Genomic DNA, 26,035 nt, shown 5'->3' on the forward strand with positions numbered 1-26,035 from the left:
GGAGTATATGCCCAAATAATTGGTAGGCCACTGTTCCCATTTTGCATTACAAGGGCATATTATTACATTATTATACTTGCCCTTGAAACATATGTGAACTTATTAAGCACTAACAATTTCTGTCACGTTGATTTGTACTGAATTTAAGTTGCACTTCATTGGTCCATACAGTGGAACTGTTAATGATATCAGTTGTTCCCTTTTAACCTTGGGATTTGAGAATATATTGCCTTAGAGTTATTAAAAGGCAATTGAAGACATTTGCATTGAAAACATTTGTGCTGTGTCACAGGGGGATATATTTAAACATTGAGTGATTGAAGTTACAGCAAGAGAGTAGCCTTGCCACCCTTGAAAGGGGCCTATTAAGTAAGCCCTAGTTTTGAACGCTGGTACTGGCTTCTGGACCATTCAGGTCTGCATCTGGCTTTTTAGGAAAACTCGTAATGTTTTTGTACATGAATTGGCATTCGTTATAGACTAGTGCTGGCTCCGACTCTTTCCTTTCCATCTGTCCTAGTTTTTGCTTGTGTTCACTACATACATTGAATGTGTTTTTTGACTGTGCAGATAAGTGTATGAAAATGAGTATCTGCTTTGAGTAGTCTAGGTGGAAAGGACAGGTTTTGTAACTTTGCTCTCTTTTGTATGAGAGTGCATGTAAATATGTGAATTGAGTCACCTGTTAGCTTAATGGCATGCAGAGAGTAATGGGTGTAATTTATTCAGGGTGTTTAAGTGCTTTCATGTAACAGTCTTTCCAATGAAGCTGAAGCCACAAGATACAGGGAATTGAAGCTTTCCCCAAGACCACAGATCAAGCCAGTACGTGGATATTAATATCAGATTATCTTTTCCAAACATGCTTTCCTATGTCTGGATCTTATGAACTGGTGACTGTGTATAGTGGTTTAAATCAATGGCAAATGCTGCTGACCAATACCTCCAGACAGTTTAGTGGAAGCTCTGCTGAAGGCTGTTAGTAGTGCGTTGATCAACATACAGCAGAGGAAGGGGAATCAACAGCTAACTTGAAAGACAGACTCCTAACTCGATTTTTTTTTTTTCATATTTTGTTCTCCCGTGCACAAACAGAAATACTTGCCTTAGTCACTAATGTGTGGATTAACTGATAGATACAAGGTTAAATTTTATGGAAGCTCTGCTAAAAGTCATGCAGAGTATTGTCTGTGTGCTTGACTGGCGTTCCTTGCGTTTTCTGCTGTGGCTGTCCTCTCTTTAGTTTATGTAATTGGAAAATGCTTAAAGATGATGAGTCAGATATTTTGGGATCTTCAGGGAAGCAATTTGCAAAGTATCCCAGTCCAGCTCTTCAGGTAGATATGAGTGTTGAATGGAGGGGATGACTGCCTACTGCTCAAAGTTTGGGGGATGATGAGCGTAGTGTTTACTGTTCCTTAAAAATGAGGTCCTGACTATTAACTTGAGTGGGAGTGAGCATCAGTGAATGGAGATGGCAGAGAATCTGAGTTGCTGTGTTTATGAATGAAGGGAATGCTTAAAAGATGATGCAAGTAAGCAAATATGAAGATGTATTCTATGACTCCATTCTATGACTTGAAGTAAATACTTAGGATCCCTTTAAATGTAGAGTAGTGAAATATGCAGAAACATTGTCAATGTGCAGATTGGCTGTATAGGGTTGGTAAATGTTTATCTTGTGGTCCGTGTAATGCTACTTATGGCAGATTACTTCAGACACCTTAAGATCTCCTACAACGACGACTGTGAATTTTTAAGCCTTTAAAAAGAACTCACGTCTAGTACACGAACATTGTGAAGAGCTGTTTGGGTTATTTCATCTCTGCGGATGGGGAGACGTGGAGAGGTGAAGGAAGGTGCTCGTGGTCATTGGCGTAGTTAGGGGCGTTGTGAATTCCTGAGGTTCCCTGCAACTTGTCACCCATCCTGCCTCCTGGGGAACACGGTGGTAAATGGTGTGTTAATTAGTCTTGTGACTATGAGTTGGTATCAGTAGGTAGAACAGGGACCACTGCAGCACTTTATTTTGGTGCTGGCTGTCTGCTGCTGCTGTCCCGAGAGCCTCTAGTCCTCTGGGCAAACCTGGCAGGATCCCCACACTTCCCTGCGGATGGAGGGGATGCCAGCGAGGCTCTGGGTTCTCCCCCGAGGGGGAGGTACAGCATGGTGCTGAGCCATCTCCTGGGATTTTTTTGTCTTTCCTTTTATTTGATGAAACCTGAGAACATTGAAATGGAGAAGTGTTTCATTCCTCACTTAAAGTGAATCGATGTCTTTGTTTTATCTGTTCTGTAACCTGATTTAAAACAGACAAACTGAAACAACCTTTACAGGGAGAGGTTTTATGTTTATCAGCCATATGGTACACTGGCTTTTTAATTTATCAGTTTCTAGCTCTCACGTTTTATCTTTAGGATTTTTCTTGCCTCTTTTTCCATTAAATTCTGAAGCAAACTGCTGAGGTCAGAAGGCTGCGGATGCTGCTGCCGTATTAAAAAAGGGAGGGGGGAAGAGTTTACAGTAGAAATGAGTTGAACCTAAAGATTTGTGGAATTCGGGAGTTGAGGCCTAGTTGTGGTTGAAAATAAGCTTTATTTGGAGTCTTAAGGGTTTTTACTGCTTCAAAGTGATGCATAGGACTTAAGTTTTAAGCCTCCTTTATGTGCAGTCATTGATTTACAGGATAAAAAAACCAAAGCTAAAGCTTGCAGAAGAGACAGAGGGTAAACAAAACTGATTTAGCAGCCAGGAAGGAAGGAAATATGGTTAAGAATAGAGGTAATTTTAAATAGTTTAATCCCTTGTAGGTTTGAAAGATTTTGGGATAATGAGTAAAAATTTAGAGATGTGTGAAGGACTTGGCTGTTTTCGAGCTATAATCCTTGAGTTAAGGGAGATATAAGAGGACCGAGTCACCTATCCCCTTAACAACCCTTCAATTCAGCCTGCATCAGCTCTTTGGCTTTGTTCATTGGGTCTGACGAAGGGCTGTGCTGGCATCACCTAAGGAGTGAATAAGTAGGCGAGGGTACAGGTTAAGTCGGTGTTGGTGCTGAGAAAGCATCCGTGTAACTGAAGCCTTGAATTTCAAAGTGATTGAATTCTTTTTTGGGGAAAAACAGAACTTGAGTTTCTAAAGTTTGTTGTCCTTCAAGTGAGGTCTCCAACTGTATGGTCCCCAGTATCTGTTTGAGCATTTAAGCGTACGTTTTTAGCAACATACACCTCCAGAAAAAGATTTATTGATTCTACAGAGATGTTCTAGGTACTTGTTAGGTTTGTGTGTGCATGGTTAGTGATGTATGAAAAGCCTCTATTTGTATACTGAACTTCTTCCACAGAGAAAAAAATACATGTTTTATTGCTGTAGTCTGCAGATCTTCCTGTTTGGGTTGGGTGACAGTTTACCAGGACCTGTGCTTGGACTGGTGCTGGAGCCTGCAGAAGCTGTGGAGCCTGGTGCTCTGTGCACAGCCCTGATGAGCTCCATTGCTGTCATAGCCCAGCTACGATGGAAGTGCACTTCAATGTCTTTTTCTTCTTGACAAGACAAGAAGCAGGAGCTGCTCATGTGTAACACTTCTCCCATTCTTGGACACTTACTAGTTTGTTTATTTTCTACTCTTGACTAAGCAACGTTTAGCTTTTGTCCCAGAAGTAGCTAAATGAATGTAAACCTGAGTTAGTTGCCTCTGCTCCCCTGACTTGAGGGTCTACCTTCTCACATAGCACTGTTGCTCTTGTTGCTTGTCTCGCATCTTTCCTGTTCTATAAATTCTGTGGAAATTATAGTGGAAAAAGCAATGAAGCCTTACAGAGAACAGGCAAACGATTTGTGGAATCAAATACAATTACTGAAGTAGTTGCATATATGTGGTAGTTTTCCTTTTATATGTTTGGCTTAATCTGTTTATAGATCTTGCAGTTTATCAGTTTCTCACTATAATTGTTGTAAATATTGGATTTTGAATGTCACGTTGACTATCTTTGCTATTGTATTGCTAAAGAAAATAGAAATCTGTATGGCTCTGGTAAAGAGCTGTGTTTCTAATGCTTTAAAAACTTAGTTTAGTCTACTTGAGCATCCTTTATCCTTGAGAAGCTTAAAATGCAAACAGAAGAACCGTTGTTTCTAACCATGCTATTCTTCTGTGACTTTTACATGAAGAACACATAGGGTTTCCTCCCCTCTTCTCCTTTGGAGGATAACAAAAGATTGTGTGTTTTGCTTGGCATCTTGTTTTGTAGTAAGTTCTTCCCTGCTATGTAAATGTGGTTTGCACACCAAAATCCAGGTACTAGAAAGTTCCAGTATTTCATCCAGGTGCCCTTGTAGACCAGAAAGCCCTTCTGCAGATCTGTCCTTCTACAAAACAGCTGAAAGAAATGAATCTTAATCAAGAAACAGGCATCCTATTCAAAAGCACAGCCCCCAGGAGCCCCTGGTTGGCCAGGTGAGTGGTCCCAGCCTTGCTGAGAACCAGCCCCTGTGCATCTGCTGTGGTGGGGGCCGTGCCCTGGCCTGGTGTTTGACACCGCTGTTGTATTTCTCTGGAAGTGGCCGTGGTGGCCTTTGCACCTCCGTAAGGCACTGGGATCCAGAAAAGGATCATGGACTTCTCTTAGCTTTTTCCATATTTCCTCCAACAATGTCCAAGAGGAGCGTAGTGTCTCTTTCACGTTCATTATTCACTCAAGTCCCAGCTTTGATGCAACTTAGTCAAGATTGTGGTAAGACTTCCAGGCTCTGACCTTGTCCCTATCCTGTCCCGAGAATATTCTTGGCTAGATCTGTTGTGGGTTGATTGGTTTATTTTCAGATGAAAAATCCTAGCAGCTTCTGAGAAGTCTGTTTTCTGACTAGAATAACTGCAGTGTTTATACTCATTTCTGCAAGTATTTCCAGATGACTGCAAAGCAGCTTCTTCGTAGTCAGGCTTCGCTTGGAATCTCTTGCTCATACTGCCAAAACTCAGAAGCTGGGCTTACTGTGCAGATGTACCAGGGCATGTAAGGAAAACAAGTACAGCGCATGCCTCCTCTGCTGAAATGTACTGAGCTTTTAGTGGGTGAGTGTTTTTTGAGGGGGACCTTGGGGTTTTTTGCACCTTTCATTGGTAAGAGGGGCAGAATGACAGTACTCAAGAGGCATCTGTCCCACAGTGTAACTTATCTTGAAAACTGTTTTGATATCATTTGCTGAATGTACTCCAGAGTTAAGAAAGTTGCATAAGCTCCTTATCGGAAGGTAAGCAGCTTAAGGAAGTTACAAAGCTCCACCACCTCGTGCTTCCTCCTGTTAAGCTATTTTAACATACAGTCTTTGCTTCCCCCAGCATCTCAACATGCTAATGTTACAGATTTTGAAAACTTGCATAGTTAACTGCTCCTGCCTGTGTGTTATCCTGAAAGAACAAAAAGCTCCAAGACCTTTCATGTAGTTCTGATTTAAGGAGGAAAAAAAAAAAAAAAAAATCAGTAAAATGTGTGAAACTGATAACAAACAGTAGTAAGGTTTGGTGAGATTAAATCTGAAGTTTTCTCCAGTCTGCTTTTATTCCGAGATGGAATCTCAATTGCTTGATGCAGAGCAGGCAGGAGTTCTGTTCTGGATCGTTTGATCTCCTGTAAGTCCTCATCAGGGAACTGCTGCCTTTCTGGGAACCAGGTACTGTCTTGGTAGAAGTCCCCACACTTGCCACGCTGTGGCTTTGCCATTTTCTGGTCTTTTTCCAGACATGGAAAAGTTTGTCTACCTGGCTTTTGACATGCCGAAAGTCTACCTGAAACGACTACAGAAGTCAGGTAGACTTGACGGGGCCGCTGTATTATGGCCAGGGCAGTGTGGGGGGAGCCACCCAGGGCAGGGATTATCTCCTCCAGAGGCCATGGCACCCAGCAAAACTCTAAATAAATGTCATGGAGTAGAGGCAGTTACATTATTATCTCTCTCTGATGTGCTCCTGAATTTGCAGTGCTGCAGATTGCCATGCTGCGGGTCTACAAGTACTCATGTAGTGCTTCGGTGCTGGCAGTGCAATTGCAGCAATCGCAGCCATCTGAGCTATGGGAACAGAAGTCAGGTAGGCAGGTCCTCCCCCTTCACCCACCGCAGCTACATGAGGTGCCGTTCATCCAAATTCACATTTTATTTTACCAAGAGCTTTGATTTATTTATGATAATTCTAGAGCCTTTGGTTATTTTCAAGTGATTTATGTCATCTTGTCATCTGGGTTCAGAGAACTTCTGATCTCTGGAAGTACCTGTCTTGAGATGCCCAGTTGAAGGTGGTGACCCATATGTGTTATCAAAAGGGCGTCTGAGATTGTAAGTTACAGGGTGAAAGGCTCAGGCATACAAATTATAGCAGCAGCGGCCTGAAAATAACAGAGAAAATACTTTATTTGTGCCAAGTCACTCTTTGGGGTGGAAGAGGGGGGGGAGTTACGGCTTTGTGAGGCTGGCTATTGGTTTGAAATATTATTATTCCAAGAAAGGAGGAATTAATGAACAGAAGGCAGGTCGTGTTTTCAAGGATGTGTTGCAATTTTAACGTTGCAGTATGTTAATTGTAGGATTTTGGAACGCAGGAGGCTGTTGCGCTGGCATTGTACAGCATGGGTTGACTAGGTATTTAATAATCTGCTAAAGTCAGAGGAGTGTATCCGTATCATGCTAATAAATGGAGGTATTTAAAGTAGCAGCAGAAGTTAGCTTTTGGTGATGACTGGGGAATATGAATATATATCTAGTTAACTTTTAATAATGCTTGTAGGGAGTTTCAGACTTTCCTTTGTGCTAAACAGACAAGATTCCTGATTGCTGTAGGTAAAGAATTTTTAGCAAGAGGGTGCAGCCTGAAAGTCTTGGTACGCTGTAAAAATGCCCTTTCCTCCCATATGATTCGAAGATAAAATTTTAGCACTGAAGGTAAGGGTTTACTTGGAAACTGGCAGCGAGCTGGGCGGTCCGTAGGGCACGTGCAGCCTGCCTGCAGGCGGACGCTGCGGCAAACCCGCAGGGTTCAGGAGCTGGCCCTCGGCAGCGCGGACGGGATCCCCTTGTGCATCGTGCCGGGCTCCTGCCTGCTGAGACCGAAGGTTGTGGCTGGTGCCTGGGCGGTTGGCGCTTGTCCTCGCAGGCGTTTTGTCTAACTGGTCTCTTAATTCTGTTTCTTCTGTGAGTGGGTCTTGTTGGTTTGTTTTTAATAGAAGCAGCTTTTGTAACTAAAACTTTTCAAAATATTAGGCAAAGAAAACATCAAGTATTTTGTTTGTTTTGAATGAACTGGTTCATAGCAAGCCATGAGTGGCTGGACAGGAAAAGCAAAGTGTATTGAGAGAAGTTTTAATGTCTCAAGAGTGAACTTCTGTGCAAATCTGCTTTGTCTCATGAGCTTTCATATTTACCAGTATGTGGATGTTTCCTGAAATAATGCAGAAAATGGCAATATAATCGCTTTTAATATCTGTGTTTTGAGATTGAAAAATTAATCTACTCTATCAGTGTAATACCTTCAGTGTACCAACACAAAAAAGGACATAATTTCAATTTTAATAATGGTAACTAAATGTATCATCGAACTTGATTCACTGTGTTCAGAGTAGGTCTTCCATGTATATTGGGCCTGGAGTGACTATTTCTTAAGACTTGAAATTGTATTGTGTAATTGATAAGTACAAAGAGATTCTGATAAACATTCCACTGTAAACTTGGGGAAAAATGCAAAGGTAGCTCTTTTGTGAAGTGTTGTCGTGGGTGTCCCAAAATCGATGGAGGTGGGCTGTGTCTCCGCAGGTGGTGCAAAGCGAAGACCTCTGGCTAGATTTAGAGTGGCTCTCAAGTTGTTGATACGCAGAGTTGTGGAAGGTGGTGGTCTTACAATAAAGTAGGATTCCTAAGGACTTGAAGATAAATGTCATTTCTTAATTATTTTCTTTTTGCAACTTCACTGCTTTTGTTGACATGGAATAACTCCCTGTGGTAAAAGGCTCAGCTGAGTTACAGCTTTCTTTAGTGGTTTATAGTTTTTAAATGGATGAATGTAATAATGCAGATACAGAGTTCAATAAGCCTTTTGGTGTATTCAGGGAGGATTTTAATGTTGTGACGAAGAAGAGGTATAAAGTTAAGATGCTCCGTGACACTCTTTGTTGAAGGATTTCACTGAAACAGTGTCAAAAGATGACACTGTTTGTCGAAAGTATACAGGGAGAGTGGGAATTCAATGACTACAAAGGTTTGTTGGTCCAGTAGGAAAAGGAGGGACTGAAAGGAGTGTAGGGCTAGGGAAGATGCTCGGTAGGCCAGAACCACCTGTGTGGTCTGCGTACCGGAGGTTTAGATCAAGTGCAAAGGGTGGATGGGTAGATGAATCGAGGGACCATGGCGGAAAGAGTCAATAAATGCAGTGAGACAAGAGAAGTTGTAATAAAACTGTCCGCAGAACAGTTGCAGATTCTTCTGTTTCAGGCTTTTGTAAATTAATTTTGTTTAAAATGATGCTTCTAACTAAACCTCTGCTAATGACGCACTGGGGATGGCTTTAATCCTACTTAGTGCTTGGTAATGGTGAAGTTTCTCTAAAACTTTCTTCTTCCTTTTTGCGCGTACGGTCCAAGTTCATCAGGATGATTTGTCTGTTGTTGAGGTCCCTGTAGGGCTGGGAAGGCTGAGGAAGAGCCACGGGCAGCCTCACAACTGCTACCTGCGAAGGCTGCTTGCTAATGAGTGGTGCTGCCATGCAGCTGTGGAACAAAGATCTAATGAGACCCCAAAGGAGCCGGAGCAACCACGATTTTCCTTGGAGCACTATTTTAAACTTTTCTTTGGAACAAACCGCAGTATTGCTTAGTGGGTTTTTGAACTCTTGTTCTTTGTTGTGCTTCTTAGCTTTTAACTGGTCAATTCTTATTTATTTGCAGTATTTCAAGTGCATTGGATGTATTTGCATTTCTTTCGGAAGTATGCTGCTGGTGTTGACTCTGGAATGTTCAATATTTCCTCTGTGTTTTGCTTTTTCGAAGCCTTTCCAGTCTCATGTTAGATTACTTGGATACCTTAATCTCTAGGTTTGCCTGTTGGATTATGTCAGAGCTGAATTAACTGTTCCCTGCAAGTGACAGAAATCCCTTCTGAGCTCTCATCTTGAACTGGCACCATGTCTGCATCAATGGAATAAACAACAGATATAAATTTGATTAAAAAAAATTAATCACTTTGTGGCCAACTCTGGCATTGGATAGGTCTGCCTTTGCCTTGATACTTCCACGCACCTTTAGCACTTTTGACTTGGATTCACCCCCGTAGTGACAGATCCCAGTGAACTGGGGCTACCTTGGTGTCGGAGCAAAGTCTAGAGGTTAGCTAGTGTTACAGAAAGACTACTTTGATAAATTCCATGCAAATGTAGTGCTTTTATGAATTTTATTGTATTTTGTGTTTTCAAAGACTATGATTGTAGCAGCTTGGAAAGATTTTTTAAATTTTTTTTTAACCAAGCATGTATGGTAACTACACACTTTTCCAAAGCAAGAATGTTTTCATCATGGCACTGGTTCCTGTCAGTCTCAGAGTATGGGCTGTAAGAGACGGAGGATTGGTTCAGTGATGTGGAAGATAGAAGTCCACCACGTAGGTACTCCTCATTGAAACAAAGAAGAGTGGATAATTTTTCACAGCAAGTAGTTTAGTTTTGAGGGAAATGAGAAGTGGGTATTTTACATTCTCCTCCCTCCCCCAAATTAGAAATGGCCTGCTTGAAGTTGTTGAGGTGTATTCCACACTGATCACCGCATCTCGTTATGATGCTCCGTGGAGACGACTTTGTCATTAACTAGAGTCTTAATCTCGTAATTCATCAAGATGAGATTGCAATAAGTCTTCCCTTTGCAAAGATATGCTGACCTCTAGTGTTAGTACATCAGTTGATTTTCTGTTTTGTGGTTTGTGATCGATACGGAAAAGTAAGTTCTTGGTCTCTGTAGCTCTTCTGAGTTCCAGGAACTTCTGATTAATTTAGACTCGATGACACTACAAATTCCTCCAGCTCAAACTCAGAGTTTAACTCGAACCTGTCAGCCAGATCTGACAAGTTCCATTTCTATATATAGAAATAAAAATTCCACCTTTGGGGAACTCCTGCTTCTTACACTTGATGCTGGGTAGTAAAAATTAAGGTCACTGAATAAAATTACTGACTCTTGAACCTTTCCCAAACTTTCTATTTCTTTCAGATTTTCTGGTCCAGCACTTGCTGTATTGTATGACCTGAAAGTGCGTAGGTTTTGGAAAGCTAATTTTGAAGGAAGGAGAATCAAGCTGTGTTTTGGTGGTTGTTGTTACACGTGTGTGCTTTCATCCCAAGTAGTTTGACTGGTGGTTTTTTCCTTGCTATCCTCTGATTAACAGACTTCTCAGAGGAGCTCATGAGAGTGCACTTACCTCTGAAAGTCAAAGAAATGTATAATAAAGAAATTAAATCTGTTGTTTTTTCCTGGTGTGTTTGCACCGCTTCACGGGTTTGCTTGTTTACTGTTTTGAAATATCTTTGGCTTCTGCTGAAACCAGAGTGCTATCTAATACCAGGAAGCTTTCTAATTTAAAAAATATATTTATATTTCCCTTTGCATATTCTGTGGGTAGTACTCTCTTTGTTTCTTTACCAGCTTTTCCAGCCACAGCAAGTGCTGCTCGTCTTCATTCTTTCTGGCCTTTACATACAAAGTGCTGATTTTCTGTGAAGTAATTTAGGTCCGTTTATTTCCAAAAGCACCAAAATGAAGTTGTAGATCTGCCCCTTTGCTCCTGCAAAAGGAGAGAGGGAGGTAAAATTATTCTTTGCTATTAATACTACATTACTCTCCACTTCTAGCATGTGACATATTTGAAAAATTACAATCAAATGGCAAGGAGCTGGGACCTTTTTTTTTCCTTACTCTTTCTTGCCTCTGTCTGAATGTGGCTGATCTGAAAAATGACCAGGGTTACCTGGAAGGTTTGAAGGTGACAGATGCTCAACGTTGTCATCTGATTTTGCATCCCTGCGTTGGCGGTCAGTGGCATTGATGCAGATTATTTCCACGTGCTAGCTAGTGGGAATATGTACATTTTGAAAGGTAACTCATTGCAGCCTTTCTCATAGAATGGGGTTTTTGTTTGTTACCTCTGGGGATCAAATTTTTAGCTTACTACGATAACCTCCCTTTTTATTTAAAAAAAAAAAAAAAAAAAAAACAACAAAAACAAGTTACTGTAAAGCTGAGCTGCAGAGGTACTCCATACTTGATTTTCGGAGCAATTTTAGAGCAGCAAGCTTACTCCTGTGACAAATACTCGGTGAGGGTCTATGAACAGCCTAGTGCCACCCTCCAGCTTGGGAAAGATGACCTCGGTGCCGAAGGGGAGGCCAGGGAGCCCATGGTGGGTCTCGGGCTTTGCAACCCTTCGAGTGCCTATCAGCAGCACGCTGGGGTGGATCAGTGGAGAAAACCTGCTTTTAGCTTCTATTCTTTAATGGGAAGGCTTTGCTCAACAATGAAGTGAGGAAGAGCTTCCAGAATTTTGTACTTTAGTGTCTGGCTGGTGTTAAATCAGCGTGTGTATGGATTTGCATCTTCCTTTGTAAAGATCCAACCTGTTATTGAGCATAAGGCTATGTTTATCTGGCTTAAAGCTATAAATTTGAACACTGCTAAGTGTTGTGTTAAAAATGAAATTTTGGGTATTCAGGAATAGAACCTAGATTAGCAAAATCTTACAGAATGGACAAAATGTTTAAAGTAATTTAAATCTTGCAAGGTTAGCTAGCTGGTATAGTTATTAAAATTTATTAAAATATAATGCAGGCAGAGTTTGAGATGTATTTTTATGATTTTATACCCACATATAAAAGTCTTCAATTTTTTTAGCTTCTACCAAAGCACTTTTTTTCTGGCCTGAAGTGGATCTATTGTGCTCTGCTTTGCCTAGAGCACTTCAAGAACAAAATCAAATTAATTTAGCTTCCCCCCCCCCCCCCCCGCACCCCCGTCCTTGTAAGACTGTAAGAAAGCTGATGTATGAGAGTGACCTACTTTGGCATTCCTCCTCCACCTCCTCCCCTCTCCCTGCCCTTCTGGCTATCCTGCCTTTGCAGGGCAAACGGTACAGCTAGAAAATCACTAGTTTCCATGGGCTGGGCTGGTCATGCAGGGTTTAGCCTTGCAGCCCCGAAGTGGGGTGTCCTGAGATGCTCCTGTGGCACAGCCGCAGCTTCCAATGGCTGCAGGAGCAGCCGGTCCTCCTGCAGCGCGTCCGGGCCGTGTCTGAGGCGGGCGTTTGGCTGTCCTGCCTCTGGTCTGTGGCTGCCCACTGGGGACCTTCTGTGGGGAAGGCTTTGTGGGTGGCCTTTGGAGACACGGGCTGGTGGCAGGGAGTGACCAAACCCAAGCTTTCAGTTTCAAGAAAAAGTATCTTTTTTCTCATTGGTGGGGGTTTTGTTGGGTGGGAGTTTTATTGGTTTTTAAATCTTGAACTGCAGATCTGATGCACATCAGGTTTCTGCCTGCCTTTATCTCAGTTTGTGCGTCTGACCTCAGGATTTCTTGCCTCCAGGAAGGAAGGAATTGTAATGTTGCCAAGGCACTGTTGTGGATTTTCTAACATGAGAACTTACCAGAATTTGTCCTACTTACATGACTCTTCTTGGAAACCAATAATGTTTTAGTTGCATATGATAAACTTTCTTCAGATCTTAGTCTGTGAGAACTGGGTGTGGTTCCTCACACTGACTGATCCTGGGGTTGGGACATCCCCCCCACAGTTTTTAGGTACATGGCAACTGCTGTAACAATTATGCTTCCCTTATGTACCAGCCTTGCTGGCAGCAGGTAGCTGCTGAGCGATCAGTACCTGTTACTTGATAGAAATGTGAGGTTTTGGTTTTGCTTGTTTTCTGCTCTAGAAACATGTGAAAAAAGGAAAACAATGCCTCTGCCAGTAAGTAGGGAGGAGAGGGTGCTGCTGCCAGTGCCGTGTGCCTTGCTGCGGGAGGTGACAGCGTACCCTGCGTGAGCTGGGATCACAGGATGTGAAAAGATACGGTCCTGGCAGCGAAGGGCTGTGTGACGGCTTTCTGGGGAGCTGAAATTTCCCTAGCGAGTCATGGGGTGGGGGTGTATCGGAGCACGTGGTCTCTTTCTGGTGTGCTTAGTTTGAAATTCAGACGCCTGATTTGCAGAAGTATTAGCGACTTTCAACTGTAATGTGAAAGATGGGTCACATGGACAAGTCAAGTGCAGACATCTCAGGTTTGGCTCTTCAGAATTAATGGTTTCTTTTGTGACCTTAATATTTCTGTGTGTGGATCCATAGACAAATTCCAGAAGGAACCATTTGGTCTGCTCTGTGTACTCCAGAACCTCTAAGTTTGCCCAGCTATCTATCCTTCCTCTGAAGAAAGCGGATCCTGTGGAAGTGGCAACATACAAAGGCCACAGTTGTCATACTACTTCAGAAAATATACTTTGAAGCTTTTTTAGGAAAAAAATAAAAGTAAACAAACGTCATACCCAGGCTAGTAGACCTTGGCAAACCATTTATCACCTAGCCAGTAACAAAGGTAGAAATGGAAGCTAGCAGATTAGTTCATAGCATGGCACCACACCGGGTGCCCTTGAGTGCTGTGTGCTCACTGGTGGTTTTTTAGTTGCTAGATCTTCCTCTTCGGACTTCTTCAATGCTGTTAAATATATTTGAGCACAGGTCTAGTAGGGAAAACAACAACAGAAAAAGGAATGGGTTAGACGTGGCTTTAGTTAAATCAGTTATTGCACATGTTGATGGCACAGGGTACACAAGGCAAGTACGATGCGAGGTGGTCTTGGATCAAATGCATTAAATTACTGTACTTCATGTACGATTGCACCTCATGTGCTTCCTCTTCCTTTAAAACTACTGTTTCTTATAAATAAATGAATGTTGGAGATTGGTGAGAAGGAGAAACTACAAAATCAACTTGCCTGTCGGCTCTGCTCCTGCTGGTTGACATAACTTCTGCCACCTCATGCACATACCTACATGTGATACATGTACGTACCCTTCTGTCGAGGGTTAAGTCACCGGAGAACAGAGGAACATTAGACGAGCTGTCAACTTTATTAACAAGTGCATTAACAAGGAAGCCAGTTCTTAGGAATCATCACAGGATTCAATTTTCCGTTTGTTCTTCTAACAGGTTGAACCTTGCCACCTGGAGGACTAAAGACACAGTTCACGGGAGGCTGAACCAGAGTTACTGAATTTAGGTGACTGAAGATGCTGCTGCTGTGGAAACAGCTGTTCCTGGTGTCGTTTGTTGGCTGTCTTGCAGGTAAGATGCAATAATCTCTAACTTCCAGTTAAGAGCTAAGCATAAGGCTCCAGGTTCCAGATTGGAGTGGCACTTGAGAAACAGAGCCTTGGAGACTTTGCAGTGTGAGTGTCACACAGAGTCTGGAAACCAAGCATGCGAGACATATCTTAAATAATACAAAATATTAACAGTGAATGAATTAAACAACCTTTTTCCTGCAAAGTTGTAACATAGGGCTATGCTTTCAAAGCAGAGAAGATATTTGAATACGTGAAGGATGTTATTAGCTATGCATACGTCGTATGTATGCTGGTTTAATAGCTGCAATATCTCTTTTTTCTTTTAACTGGAAGCTTCAAATTCTTGCTGTAACTGGGGATGATTGTTGCAGCTTTTGTCAAATCTTTGTTCACTTTAAAATGGTTTGTTCATGAGGGGTAGTGCTGTGTTATCACTGCACCAATTCAGCAGTTCAGAGGTTTGCTTTTACTACTCCACCAGACAATAACCCAGTTAATTCTCGGTGTTTGGAACTTAGGCTCTTTTTAGGTCTTCTCTCTCTTGCCACATTAGCTCTTCTGAGTCATTTTTCTTTATCTTATCGAGGTCAATGCTCGCAGCAGAAGTCCTTTACTTTTCTGGGTGATCTCTTTGTTCAGCATGCGTTCTGCTTGAGCATCCCTAGCAATGCCAAGGTGCATGTGAGGGGGAGAGGAGAGGCCCCTGTTCTGCCCTCAGGGGTTGATGATTTTGGTCCATGTTGGCATCGCAAGGGTTGCAAAGAGCAGATGTGCCTGGTAGTGCCCAAATTACGTGTGTGTGTCCTCTACAGAGCAGTCAGCACTGCTTTGGCGAGGAGAGTACTGTGTGTGCACACATGCTTTGATTGAAACATGTGCATCAAATTGTCTATAGCCTGGGTCTGCTGTGGTTGGATGTGTTTTTCTTTGCAGTTCCAACACCGGGACAGATAAATAGAGACCTTTGGTGCTGTGGCTGGCCTGTGCTGTCACCTGGCTGTGATCACTGACTGATGCGGCAACATGTGCTGTGCCAGCCTCTTCTCTCATCCCCCATCCTCCTGTCAGTGGTGCTTGTGTTCTGGCTGCCCTCAGGAGGGTTGAATTCCTGCGTGAGGTGCACAGAAACATAACTGGGAGTAAAATATGTGGATTTGGCTTTATATGGTGATTCGGAAGGCTTTTGGCTTAGTCAAAAACTTTGAAGAAAGGGAAACAGTGTTGTTAAACCAATCTGTAAAGTGAAAGGTGCTAATATTGTCTCTATCAATGTTTTTCTACAGAAAAAGAAAATCCCAAGAGACTTAAAAATAGAAATTGTTTTTCCTGCAGTACTACTTTATGGATTGCTTTCTGAAACAGGTCTTGGGATTGAAACGATCCTACAAGACTTGCACAGAATTATTGGTTGAAACAGGGGGGCTTTCCTTTTCTCCCCTTTAAACTGCTGGGAGAAAAGCTCACTTTTAATAATACTTCTGAGAAGATACTGTTTTGCTGCTGGGTCCGTGCTTTCCCGCTGTCAGTCTGGCCCATCCTGCTGCCGTGGGCGTAAGCCGTGCAGTAAGTGTGACTGCCTTTGAGCCTGTGAAAATCCCAGAGCAGCGAGGGAGAAGGCAGCAGGGAGCTGTTTCCGTGCAGGAGGATTATAGGAGGCGTGTTGTGGCATTCCTTGATGCTGCTTCTGTACTTCCAGCTGTGCTTCTGTTTTGGGCTGCATCTGGAAATACCTGAGGTTGAAAACGTGTTTGTAGTCTTAAAATTACTCGAAGGATGTAAGTCCACTCTCTGCAATGCCTACTGCTACGTCTCTGTTATCGTTGGGGAGTTACTTGTAAGGCCAGTTAGCCACTGCCGCATCTGAACTGGCAAAATTTGACATTAGAAATGTCAGCAAAACGTTTGTTGTTGCAGAGTGTGCGAATGTGTTTCTGAACCTCTGTTAGGTAACTTTGGATTTCTCCTGACTGTTCAGTACAGTCATTATTCAAAGGAGATGTGTTATTTGGTAATTTAAAAATAAGAGTTTGACTTAGTTTAGTTTTGAAGTGATTTGTTGATGTGACGAACGACGCTATGGGGAGAAATAACAAACAGGTAAAATCCGAACTAAAAATCAGTTCCTACCTGAAGATTTTTTTGAAGTATAATCTTGCTGGTTTTTATCTGCTGGATGTTGGGTTTGTTATATTTACATTGCAATACTTAACTAAAAAGTATGAATAATTTTCATGCAATAGGTCACTTGTGTTGGTGATTGGCGTCATGCGTGTTGTAGTAGAATAAATTACTGTGTGTGTCATGGTTATGTTAGTATTAGATGAGTATTGATGCTGGGGGAAAAGAGGCTTGGTTTTTAATATGTTAAAAGTAATTTCTCTCTAAGCTTTTCAGTTGATATAAAGTAAGGAAGATAAGGACTAATAACTTTATCTTGCAGTGGATTTTGGTTACATTTGTACGATTTAATAGTTATCCTTTGAATCGTAACAAATATCTGAGATAAAACTAGTATAAAGGCTAAAAAAAAACCCCAATATTTCATTCACAGATAGCATACAGTAAAATGTTCTTTTGAAAAATGACAATCATTTTACCCTTATTGAAGTTGTATCTTTTTTTAAATTGCAAAGAATGCAAATCATCTGGCTTGATGTGTTTGAATTTAAATATGCTTTTTTCTTTAAATAGAAAAAAACCCTTTGAGATAATACATGAGGTAACATTCAGACCCAGGAGAGCAGGCTGACTCTTAAGCACCACCAGGTTCTCCTGCTCTCTCCCAGGCACTGCTGGTGTGTTACGAGCAGTAACATGGAGAAAGCTGTAAGCATCACCGGTTGGAGACTTGCAAATACGTTGAGTATGAGCTGCAGCATCTGTAGAACTGTTGGTGTGACCCCCAAAGCTGCCCCCAGCTCACTTTGACCCTGGTAGTGGTTCGTGGGGAGGAGGGCAAAACCTCCGTCTGCAAGGATGGAAGGTTTTTCACTCATCCGTTGAAGGACTTTTTTATCCTTTAATCTTTCTTACGTTTTTATTTCATATCATCTCAGTTCTTTTGGGTGGTATTTAAAAGCAACTTAGATGAAAGCAAGTTTTGTTTTATTGCCTATGAGGAAGGGTAGCCTTAAGGATTCAGGGTGAATGCAAAGTTTTTCTGTGTTAAATGGTATGGACAGCAGGTCTACTAAATGACTTGCTGGGGAAAAAAAAGTAACAAATGTGTGGTTCTGTGCAAATGTAACTGCAGAAAGAGACACAGTATGAAAGGGATGATGTTTACTGCAAATTCATCAATTCGCATCTCAAACAAAAGTTCAGTATTTTCAGTAGTGAAGTTGGCATTGACTTTCACTGAGTTTACTAAAGAGATTGGTTTGTTATTCAGCTAATTACTAGTGAAATACTTAATTTCCAGTGGCCACTGCAGTAGCAAGGGAAATATTGCTAGTATTTTGAAGCGCAAATTATTCTGGTCTTGTGTAAGACTGTCCTCTCCCCGTGTTCACCCTGCTAGCCCTTCTTTGCATCTGTTTCGGTTCATCTCCCTGCAGTTAGAGGACGTCCCAAATGTCAGTTTAGTAGCCATGGGGAGTTGGTGGACTGGAGGACCAGCAAGAAGCCAAGCAAAAAGCCATTTTTCACATTGCCAAAAGTCAGATGGTTTGATGGAGCAGGACTGCTTGGAAGCCCTGAGCACCCATAATTGATATATATCCCTGACTTAACATTGTTATATTGCTGTTATTGAGAATGCAAGTGCCAACTGTAACTCCAAGCAACAGAGACAAGGGTTTGAGCCAGATGTGATTTGCTGAACAGCCTGAATTGAGTATTTCCAGCTGCCTAACCCCTCTCACTTGAAACTCTGAAAGATTTTGATCCTGACATACAGATCTCCTGCTATTTGGAGACTGGGCATGTGTATAATGCTAGCATTACCCATTTGCTTCAATTGCTTGAATATTATTAGTGGACCTTTGGAACAGCGTGTTTCTAAAATCCACTTGGGAATCATGTAGTGGAATTTATTTCAAGACAGACTTTTAGTAGGAGCACACTGTAAATGTGAAACAAGCTGTTAAACGGTTTTGAGAATATTACTTTTAACCTATCATTAAGATAGATCAGCAGGTATTTTGACTCTGTAGAAAACAATTTTTCTTGTGGACTGCTTATAAGCAAAAAGACAGTTCTTTTAAGACCTGTTTGCAGTTCAGTGTTCTGAAATAACATCATAGCTCCAGAAGCTGAGATGCTGCTGATCTTGGCTTATAAACCTTGACATTCTCAGTCCTTACAGATAATGTAGTTCAAACTAGTTCCCTTATTGCAGTGTCCTATATTGAATTGCTTTTCATTTATCCTGTGTGAATCTTCACAGTTCATCAAAGTGGGGATGTGAGAGTATCTAATGAAAAAGAAATAAACGGCCCTTGGGTTTTTGTTTATTGATGTATGCTTGTATCCGTATGACTAATGATCCTGTGGTCTTTTTGTCTATTTACCTAAGGGAACAGAGAGATGATTACTTAGCATGGGATATGTATATGGACTTTCAAAATGTCTACCTTGTTAGGAAAGGAATTTCAAACCACATATTTTAGTGTTGTTATGTTTAAATTATTCTGAAGAACAACTTCAAAGATAAAAATTGATAAAATATGCAAAACAACATGAACTGTTAAAGTGCAAAACTAAGTGATCATCCAGAGCAAAGCCATGAATTGATTATAGGTGTGTTATGACCTCTCCCGACTCATTTCTAGAGCCTTCCCCCCTCCAGTGCCACCCAGCTGGCTTCACTTACTCTTCTGGTAAACTGGACAGCAGTGCCTTCACTTGCAGAATGCAGGAAGAGCAGTCTGCCGCAGACTGACGCGCTGCCGATGCAGTGACCGGTGAATATGGTGAACAGATAAGATAGATAAGGGGAACTCCTGTCACAAGCGTGTAAACTGCTGCTCTGCAGTTTGCGTGGCAGCTGGGTTTTCCTGCCACTCTTGCTAATTTTGGCTTCGTTTCCCTGCTGGAGTATTCCCCCTGCTCAGCCAGAGAGGAGCAGCGAGCTCCACGGGGAGCGTGGGCTCCGTCGGCCCCAGCTGGCACAGGCGCTGTGCATTTGCTGGCCTGGCCTCTCGCCGCATCAGTGGAGTGAGCACAGGCGTTGGTTTCCTTTGCTTTCTCATAACTTTCTACTGTTTTCAGCTTTTTATACTGCTAAAACTGACTTCTCTGTTCCTCCCTGGAAAGGTATCTTTTTAAAGTTTCTCGTGAGAATCAAGAGGGAAAAACAACTTTTGAAGGATGTTTGAAGGGGAAAGAAAGCTGTGAATAAAGAGAGAGTTCAAAGAAATGAAATAAGGAGAATTGTGTGTGTAAATGCATAAAATCTTTGTTCTGCAGGAGATGAAAGGGCACATTTCAAACTGCGTGTCCAGGGCGAGACCTGCAGAATCCACTTAGAAGCTTAGCAGAGAAAGTCCAACTTGCTGCCACCACAAATGGTGTTAGGATACACTGTCTTAACTGTGAAATAGAGCCAAACAAAAAATTGTCATTAAACTACTTATTTTTAACTTCAGTTGTTACTGAAAAAAAACCAACAAACCTACTTTTGCTGGGGAAAAGTAAAAATATTGTAATATGCAGAAACTGTTTGGACATTGAAGCTTGGCTTCTGTTCTGGCCCTTTGCAGTGAAATTTGCCAACCAGAAGGTTTGTGTTCTGTTGCCTTACATGATAGTCCATTGGAGTTTAAAATGAGATCGTTGTATGTATTTCTTTATGTCAGTTCAGGTGTTTGCATTGTTTTCATTTTCATTTTTTCATTTTGTTGGTGTTTTTTTTTCCTTAGCTTAATACAGAAAAAACTCTGCTAAACCCTCAGGCTCAGCAAGGTCATGTCAGATCCACACCTCTCCTCTTTATTAGTACTAAGTTTAAGAGACTTATGAAATAATGGAAGTCATGATTCTTACTTTGTTTTCCAAAGAGCGTGAAAACAAACCTTCCATGTTTTTACTGATTTATTGTTGCTATTAAATCATGCTACGAGGAAAGTAGAAATACCCTCTTCAGAGGAAAATCTTGTCTGCCCAGACCCGGAATACCATTTTATGAGGTGGTGGAGGATTTGCTTGCTTGGGCCTGTGCAAAGGATCTCAGTTGGGTTCCTACATTGACCCTGCATCTTCTATCCTGAATTGATTTGGAGGGGAAAAAGGGGATCCTACTGAAAACAGTGTGATGTTTGTCCGCTTTTTGGTATCATTGCACTTGTCCTGGGTCCCAGATCCCAGGATCCTGTAAGATGGATGAGACAAGTGAACAATATTCCTGTTCGGTCGAGTGTCCAGTAAAATTGGAGACAGGAGTAAATTCTTGCCAAATCTGTACTAGCCAGCTGATCGGGAAAGCCAGGGCCTTGTTCCTGTACCAGGTTTGCAGATGCACTGGAGTGTGTGTTTTCTGATCAGTCTGCGGTTCGTGGTGGTTTTGTTGTGGTGTTTTGGACTGCTGCTGTAGGACCTGACCGCAGCAGTGAACGTGGTCTCACCCCCTGCTCCCTTGCATTTGTACGGCCGTCTGTTTGTTCAAGAGCTCGGACTCCTGCCCAATATCCATGGGTGCATCCGTTATCTTCCTCTTGGTGTGCGCTTATCTAGGGAGATGCTGTTTGCTTTTGGCTAAACATCTTTTGAAGGCACAAGAGTGCTTTTTTTTTTTTTTTGGACTTCAGTATTTGTTGAACGCAAGGGGTGTACCAAACATCAACTTGTTGATGTAATGTTGATGAGGAAGTAATGGGCTGTTTCTGGTGTGTGTCTGGTGAATTCTGGTATTGAAACCAATGCCGTGTAGGAGTATATTTGCAGTCATAAATGTGTAATTCTTAGTGTAGGCTTCTTGGACATTGGCAGAATGCCAGCAATACCTTCCCCTGTGCAAAACAGATAGAGCTCTTGGAAACTTGCAATAATTTTGATTTAGTCTTCAGTGAGGAGTTACTGTATGGGTGAGAATCCATTTGTAGGAGAAAAAATAGCTATCATCACTTACTACTGACACTGTTCTTGTTAAAATTCAGTTTTCATTAAGAGTTACAGCCTTCAGAGCCAGTCTGTATCTTAATGAATAATGGTTTTGCGTATTAATAGTAATATCCTCTTTGTGCATTATACATGTATACTCATAATGTTAAAATGCATCTATGCCAATAGTGACTGTCAGAATTGCTTAGCTTGGATTGCTTGCATATTGCTAACAAGATTCATTACGCTGATAGAAAATTTTGCTTGCTTATTGAATTGGTTACGAAATGAAGAACCAGTCTTAGAGTTCTGCTTTTCTATGAATTGTTTGATGTCATGAGTGCTTCATATGGATCTGGTAACAGAAAACAAAATTGCTGCTGTAAATCTGAAAAGGCACCCATTGTAGATATCCCTGTGCACTTAAACCCAGCATACTATCAAGCCTAACTCCTCCTTTATTATGGTGAACAAAGGATACAGCAAACAGCCTGATATTTAAGTTCTGTGAGACAAGAAATTAACCTTGCTGCAGACATCTTTTGCCTATAAACTGACAGGTGGTGGTAGCTTACTGGAGATCCAGTTTCACCTCTTTCTATAAACCAGTATAAATCTTGCCTCTGCATTCATGCTGCAGCTCTTGCTTTTAATACAAGTACAGGCTTTTGTACACTTGTGCCTTAGCATGGCGAGCTTTTTGGTTTTCAGACTACCAATAGAGCATACCCATTTTGAGAGGGTTTTGAGGGCTTAATTTCATTCTTCGTCAATATTGCAGTGAGAAGGTAAACAGCAACAGAGAGCAATGCCAATCTGTTCACTTGGAATTAAGCAAGGGAATAAATAGTCATCTTCATCAGGATCTCCTGTTTTTTCTTGTTAGCTATATGTAAACCTGGGGCATTACAAGTCAGTGAAAAAACTGTTGTTGACTTCAAGGACTCTCTAAGCTCAGTGGATTCACAGGAGTCTGTATTTCAGTGGTGGGCATACTTGTATCAATTACAAAGTTTAGTTCCTTAAGCGTGGAAAATGCTGTGATACTAAACCTCTTTTTGAAAAGAGACCTTAAATACATATGAAAATTCTCCTCAGTTTCTGCTTTGTCTTCTAAGCTGAAGAAAACCTTTTCTTGAAAAGCAGCTACTCCTTGCTGCAGGTACTGTCTAACCTTAAAGCTGAATCCTCACCTCCGGACAGTTCTAATGCTTCACTTCAACCAGATGAATGCTGTCTTTATCTTCATTAACTCATCACAAATTTTATGATGTTTGAATGGAGAAAGTTTGGTGAGTAACGATTCTCATTTTTTATATAAATTGCCAAGAAGAAATTTTCAAGTGCTTTATCCTGCAACAGAATTTCGTTATTGTAAATAGTACTGAGCATGAAGGCTGTACATCTGTATTTATTCAGTTCTTCTGCCTAGTGCAGTTCAAAGTGCAATACAATATAGAAAGTAGTTCCAGTGTGATTTTTTTTTTTTTGTAAAAGGTTATAGAGCTTGACTGCATTCAGTAGTAACATGTAACAGAGTAAGTATTCAAATCCACAGCCTAAACATTTATTTGATAAGAAGGGTGGTAACTCCCAGTACCTTAGAACTTCTGTTTGCTGAGTTTCTTAGTAGGTAGATCATTGCTTGGTATTTGGTATATGGCTACTTATTTGTTGTATGACTTCAGCCTCCTGTCTTGGACTCCTTCAAGAAAGGAGCTTTTGAAGGTACGTAGCCTTTCCTTGGCATGTAGCATGCCTGCTGTGTGACGAGGGTTGGACAGGAGCCTCTCACAGCTGCTATTTGGGTCAGCGTGGTCCAACACTGGTAACTGAGTTTCACGAGAAGTTGTGGAAGTCGTTGCAGGACAGCTGGCTTCCACCCCAACATCAGGCAGCCCTCCCGTACCGTCCCCGTCCCAAGGTGGTATGAGGGGACGCTAGGAGAGGCTGTCAGCCGCCCTCAGCAAGCTGGTATCCCTCTTTCTTCTCTCTTAAAGCATCAGCTTATCTCTTCTTTCCTGTCCCTCAGCAGCAGCTATTAAAGTCATTCTTCTTTACTTGCCAGGCTGTCCCTACTGAAGAGAGAAAAGCTTAGAGCTTGGCTGTTTTGCCTTTCTTCTGCTGGTTTGTGTAATGAAGATAAAGCTTTCACTCATTACGTGAACAGCCACCCTATTGAATAGCCATCCTAATGTGTCTTCTGCCTCTTGATAGCAAACTAGACAGAAGCATCCCAGACTTGCTGTTCAGCCATCGTCATTGATTAAACTACCTGTCGCAGGCTGTTGCTGAAGAGTAAATGATGACCAAGGTGGATGAGTAACTTCATCTAGTGTGATAATGCCCAGGGTTTTGGGTACTACTTTTAATCTTCTGTTACTTACCTACAAAAGAGACCTAGTGCTGGGCATTGCTTTGTGACAACATCGCTTTGTGAACCTTGTTTAGTGACAAATGGGATTGTATTAACCTTTAACTTTTCCAATACAGGATGTACATATCGGTGATGAGATTTCAGGAATCGGTATTAATCAGGCATCAGAACGCAATTGTCACACTTGGTTTTCAAGTGAAAAATAACACAAGGTTAGAAAGCAAAAGCTTAACCTCTGCCATATTACTATACATGGTTGAAGACCTAAGCAAATAGAAGCTCATTTATATTCTTGTCTGATTAGCACAATCAGAACTTACTGATGCTAAAATGAACTTATTTCCATAACGATAAACAGAATATTAAAATACAGCTGTTAAATGTAGCACAATGTTTTTTCCTTCTTGGATAGAACAAATAGTTACGACGTTTCTTGTCGGCTCTGTAGGACCCTTGTAACAGTCAAAAGCATTTCAAACACGCCTTTTGGCAGGAAAGTAGACCCTCTCTCTAGACAAGTGCTGCTTGCTCTCTTGGAAGAGAGCAGAAAATGACGAGTGTATTTGAGCTTGGTTGTACTTGACTCCTGCATAATCGAGGGTCAGACCTTCAGAAACTGAGAAATAGGTGGAGAAACATTTGAGCGTAGGAACCACTTTATTTGAACCAGTCACTGGAAATACTTGTAGTATTTTAATCCAGCAGAGGAGAAGAGAAAGCCTTATGAAGAAGGGGAGGTATGGTGTAGCTTTAGGCAATGATACACAGTAAGGAACTCTGTATACTGAACTGGGTGTTTCCCCGTGGTGTAAAATGAGAAACCTGGAATAGCCTAATGCAAAGGGCACAGGACTGTGGGTTTTTAGGAGACCTGGGTTTGAGTTGGGATGGCTGTGACCTTGCGCAGATGACTTAGCAGTATCCATTCAAATTGCCAGGAAAAAACATAATGACCCTTGCAAGGTTCTGTGTGAAAAGTCACAAAACAGACTTTCTGCGTTGTTCTAAAGGCACATTGGGGTTTGTTCCCATCTCGCAAGTGTCATTTCATGAAGAAGTACCAAGTGTGAAGAATCAGTGCATTAGCATCACTTTTCTTTAGTAGAAGCAATGGAGTAAGTCAGGAGCTTATTTTAAGTAATCAGCAAATGTCACAATTCCTGTGCCACTCCGCCACTGTTGCAGATTAGAGAAGCTCGAAATCCCCCCTCGTCACCGGTGAGCTGCGAGCCTTGCACCAGGCAAGTGCTTTGCTAAATAGTGCGCTGCGTCTTCGGGTGCTCTGCAGCAAGAGGCAAAGGGCCGCTCAGAAAAGCGTAGTGTTTATTTGTCTTTGACAGTTGTTGTGCAGTGAGAACTTCAAAATGTTTTAAACCTGAATTAAAAACAGCTTAATTTGCATAGTCAAGGGTAATTAGTGTATATTTTTTCCTGGTTCCTCATACAGCTATTTATAACTCTGAAAGCTATATAGAAAATCCCCAAGTAGTTCAATGTTAGATTCAGTTAAGGATTCTCCCATACTTCAGAGGTGGCAGATAAAGGTGTTCTCTCCGTAAGCAACTGAATGGCAGGTTTTATGATTTTGAAGAAAACGGGTGAATCGTGACGCTAACAGCCTTAGTACCAGACAAGGGATTCCATACGCATTGATGGGAATGTACCCTAACAAAAGTCTCGCTACGGCCCCTTCAAGGAGCTTCAGATCTGCTCCTTGGTTGCTTTTCGGAGGCCTTTGTGTAGCTCAGAAGAGCTCAAGTGCAAAGAAGATGCGGTCTTTGCAAGTCCTGCCGTATGTTTGAGTAGTTCTTTAGCTAGTTCGTTCCGGATTACTTTCTGGTCTTTGTGTTGCCAGAGATCATCCATCGGTAGAGACTTTATGAATTGCATCTTTTAAGGTTTCATCACATTTGTTGTTTTTAAGGCTCACTGTGTAGGGAGATCATGCGGCATGTTACTTAGTGAGCCAAGGCAGCTATGGGGATACGTAATGGAAGGAAGTGCATTCTCCCTGCTCTTTTTCAGAATGTGAAGAAACATTTATCCTGTATCAACGGCTTGAAAATGGGACAGATTCATTCCTTCCCGTGATGTTTTGTGCTAGCTGGGAAGCGATTCCAGCAAGCTCTGATAAGCGACAGCAGTTTTTGAGATGAAGTACTGACGTTAATGGTGCCTTGACTTTTTGGGGAGAGGGGGTGGTGTGACAGTTCTTTCTGCCTTCAGGATTTATAAGAATTGCCTTTGACTGCAGCTTTGGAAAA

At 41.7% G+C, this 26,035-nt stretch overlaps 1 protein-coding gene across 1 annotated transcript in view; it reads left to right on the forward strand.

Moving 5' to 3' along the window:
• CNTN3 (contactin 3) overlaps positions 1 to 26,035 on the forward strand; it is a 106,218-nt gene that overhangs the window by 7,977 nt on the left and 72,206 nt on the right. Inside the window, exon 2 of the mRNA XM_075432632.1 lies at positions 14,220 to 14,354. Coding sequence (XP_075288747.1) covers positions 14,300 to 14,354 — 55 coding nt within the window. The 5' untranslated portion in view covers positions 14,220 to 14,299. The remainder of the gene's footprint in view (positions 1 to 14,219; positions 14,355 to 26,035) is intronic.

Source organism: Opisthocomus hoazin, chromosome 11 (assembly GCF_030867145.1).
Source record: "Opisthocomus hoazin isolate bOpiHoa1 chromosome 11, bOpiHoa1.hap1, whole genome shotgun sequence".
Taxonomy (NCBI): domain Eukaryota; kingdom Metazoa; phylum Chordata; class Aves; order Opisthocomiformes; family Opisthocomidae; genus Opisthocomus; species Opisthocomus hoazin.